Genomic DNA, 4,194 nt, shown 5'->3' with positions numbered 1-4,194 from the left:
AACAGCAGTTACAATATCAGTAATGATACTAGGTCATTAGACAACAGCAGTTACAATATCAGTAATGATACTAGGTCATTAGACAACAGCAGTTACAATATCAGTAATGATACTAGGTCATTAGACAACAGCAGCTACAATATCAGTAATGATACTAGGTCATTAGACAACAGCAGCTATATAATGGAAAAATTTTGGAAAAGATGCCCAAGTTTTCTGGTGATACTAGATGTACCAAATTCTAAAAAAAATAATCAAAAATTGACTCAAGTTTCTACACATTACAGAAACATGTTAATTACACAAGAGTTAACCAACAATGACATAAGCATGTTTTATATTTTTTTTTTCTTCTAGGACTCTAAAATTACACAGAATACTTGGACAATAAAGTATATTTTTAGTATTACCATATGTCTAATGTTTCTGGAACATGACTATCTCCCTTCACTGAATAACTGATGTTAAACAATTTTCATTGTTTTTATGAACTTGTATGAGAAAAAGATTGAGTATTTAAAAATTGCTTGCCAGACTTAATTTTTTGAGAACCTTTGTGAACAAAGGTTTTAAAATCTATATGAATCCTACCGTTAACTTGGTAAAGTTGGTGAGGATTTGTCTTACTACAAAATAAAATAGATAACTCTACAGTAAGCTGTGTTATATTTATCATTTCACATGAATATAAAAACTCTTGTATGAAAACATCACCAATGATTTGCAAGTTGCATCTGAAGGAAGCTTATTTACATATCATTATTATATATATCTTATATATATTGTTTTTTCAAGTTTCAATAACCACTGGGCCATGCTTGGTCCAACAATTGAAAAGGGAAAATAAATTATTATTTACATTTTTTTTTTTAAATCATTTTTCAAGTAAACCACAATTTTTTTCCGACAATCTGCTGATGAATTTGTAGCTAGTATCAAATAGTTTATGTGTAACAATTATATCATAATACCTATCCAGTACCCTGAATGAAAAGAAAAATGTTGCTTATTCCCAAGCTCTTATTGCAGTCATGGTTGAGTACACAAAAAAAACAAAAAAACGACATTTGTATCACAATTAGTATAAACATAAAATTTTTCACTATTTAAGAGTGCACAGTTGTAGAAATATAATGCATTGGAACAGTACACTTCAGTAAGAAATATGTCCAAATGTGCTGACTTTATGTGAATTCCTTCATACAGTGCTTTATTAGAGTTATAAATGTTAACACCTTTGACAGCCAGAAAGTCATTATGCATAAAAGAAAGGATTTGAAAGAATCCCAAAGAGGAATGGTCACTGGGTATAGGTACTGATGGTAAAATTATGATACATTTTTTAATCACCTGCTCAAATACAACTTCATTGTGAGTAGTGCTGAAGAAATGAAAGACTACTGGATACTATTTCTATTATGATGTCTTTTTTATGCCTTACGAATTATCACTCCATAGTATATGTAAACTTTAAAAATGTTTTCAAATAAAACACGTCTGGCCTTAAAGTTATCACCCCAAATTATATAATGGGAATTGTATGATGGTCGATTTCATCAACTGGCTGCAGCCCATAAGCCAGTCACCATAATTATGAATTCAAGGCATCAGCTCTTAACATTCAAAACTAATATGAAGAACAGCAGAAAACCATTATGTGGAGTAACAAATCCAGAATTTATTGTATATTATGGATGGATATGACTATAGCATCCCATCCATCATGAGGTGGAGTTACTTTTAACTAGTTTGGACTTGGTTCATTAGTAAGTTAACAGAGACAAATGTTTTGTTAAAATGTTTTGCTTAAAGCACCAGAGTACACAACACCATAACACATGATGTGGCCCTTACTGATAAAATATTGTTGTCTCTTACAGATATATATTTACAGTCTAAAGTGCATTTGGCCACCTTGTAGAAGTTTTCATATTGTGCTGTGTGTGTAAATTACACAAAGAATCAAACAGTAATAGGGAATGAAAATATAATAAAAAGAAACAAGCATTAGAATTACATTTTGTGTTGTAATAATTACATACTTTGTTTTTAACTCCTCCATGAGATTTAGCACATGAAGAATGTCTGGGAATACAAAATGATCCTCTTCAAGAAAAAGGAATGGTCCTGTATGATTCCTAGTTACCTCAAGGTCATCAAAAACATAGTTCATCTACAACGAATAAAAAAAAAAAACATATTATGGCAGAACACTCAAAATTATCATGCAAAAATGGGTAATCCACATAAGACTCTGCCGATGCCCAGCTAAGTTATCACTAAAATTATAAAACAGAATATATAAAACCTTCACTGAAATCAAAACAAGAGTATATAAAACCCTTAACTAGCTAAAAACTTTTACTGAAATAAAAAATGGAATATATTACTGTAACACTAAAAGAAATAGACATTAGATATTCAAACAAAACATACAAAAAACAGACAAGTTTGAATAAAGTGGAAAAAATGGAATATTTCAATATACTTGTAACAAATATAAATGAAAAGAGATCAGCAGGAATTTACGAGCAGGATTTAGATGTGGAAATGACATGATTGATTTGAAAGGTAACGAGTAGTGGAAAATGTCAGAAGTAGATTATTCAAGCATAACAAAAAGAAACATGGAACACATCTGTACACAATGCATTAAAAGAAGACTGGATAGAGAAAAGATAAATAACTAGTGTACAAAAATTATCTTAAGAAAAATCAGAGTGGAATAAATGGGGAGGATGCAGAGACTGAAGCAAGAGTGACAAGGAAGTTGGAAAAATGTTTTTTAAATTCAATTTCAAAATTAATTTATGAAGAACAAATGTTACAAATGTTACAGTAGTTTAATTTATAATGATTTATGATATTCTAAAGTTAAAATGAAAATCTAAACCATATAATGATCATCATGGTATATGTAGAGTTGTTGAGTGAGAAATGAAGAAAAAAAACTGAAGCAAAAACAGCAGGTGTTTTCCTTCCCATAATCAGTTTAATTTATAATGATTTATGATATTCTAAAGTTAAAATGAAAATCTAAACCATATAATGATCATCATGGTATATGTAAAGTTGTTGAGTGAGAAATGAAGAAAAAACAAAACTGAAGCAAACACAGCAGGTGTTTTCCTTCCCATAATCACAACAGACACATGTTTCAAAGGGTGAGCTTTCATTGGTGTCCTTCACACTCATTTTTGAGTGTTCCCCTGGCAACCATAAACTACACAAGTTTGTTTCTACTTTGAAGAGAATGATTTAATTTATCATGTATTAGTAGATAATAACAGGGTGCTTCTTAGAAAATATTTTCTTATTAAAGCAAAAACTGAAGCTTTTAACTTGTACTTCTGTGTTCCTCACTTTAGTCATTTATTAGTTGTAACTGAAACACTCATAGCATATTTGTGGTTTTAAACAGACGTCAGTTTACATGTGGAAAAATGTGAAGTAAATATATAATCAATTTCTGAAAATTCTTGTTAAGAATATTTAATGCAATATTCTAATATAATTATGTTGAAAATAAAACCAAATTCTCTTTGCCAACAGTTCAATAAAACTTTCTCAATGTTGATTAATTAAATGTGTTATTGTATCACTTCTGAGTACAGATGAAACATCTTTCTAAACAGCTAAAAATGACATTCAATCTATTTCACAACTAAATAAACAACCTAGATGATAAAGTTCAACTAAAACAGTCTAGCTGATGAAGTTGGATCAGGATGATTTCCATTGCTAAGCACATCTTTTTCCAACACTAATGTGTATTTATTCTAATAATTTTTCAATAAGTTTTTTTAAAGGGATAAACAGATATAAACACTATTAACAAAGGCAAGATACTGATGGATTAACAGTTTTACCAACTGAAAAAGTGAAACATTTTCATATAGGATTCCTTTACAGTTTCATGATAGAAGATAAAGTTCTTCAACAAGATTACCAAGTCTTGTTGAAAAACATGGAAGTCTTTTTAGAGGACATACATTCTTCCAACTTCACAGGTGTGTGTATATGGGAGGGGGGGTGTACATAGATATGGGACAGTTTTTTCTTATTTACACATACTTAGTTTGGTTAATATTGAATTTTTTCTTTACATATATCACCTTCAAATCCTTACATGTGCAAGTAATGATGGTGGAGATAATTAATTTTAACAGAATGCTAAGTTCATACACATTTCTG

At 29.8% G+C, this 4,194-nt stretch overlaps 1 protein-coding gene across 1 annotated transcript in view; it reads right to left on the bottom strand.

Moving 5' to 3' along the window:
- Positions 1 to 4,194, bottom strand: part of LOC106471763 (alpha-1,6-mannosyl-glycoprotein 2-beta-N-acetylglucosaminyltransferase-like) — a 26,595-nt gene that overhangs the window by 9,881 nt on the left and 12,520 nt on the right. Inside the window, exon 5 of the mRNA XM_013932386.2 lies at positions 2,043 to 2,173. Within this exon, the coding sequence (XP_013787840.1) occupies positions 2,043 to 2,173 (131 nt within the window). The remainder of the gene's footprint in view (positions 1 to 2,042; positions 2,174 to 4,194) is intronic.

The sequence above is a fragment of the Limulus polyphemus genome, unplaced genomic scaffold (assembly GCF_000517525.1).
Source record: "Limulus polyphemus unplaced genomic scaffold, Limulus_polyphemus-2.1.2 Scaffold4839, whole genome shotgun sequence".
NCBI classification, from domain to species: domain Eukaryota; kingdom Metazoa; phylum Arthropoda; class Merostomata; order Xiphosura; family Limulidae; genus Limulus; species Limulus polyphemus.
The sequence above is the reverse complement of the archived record's forward strand: the minus strand, read 5'-3'. Positions and strand labels throughout refer to the sequence as shown.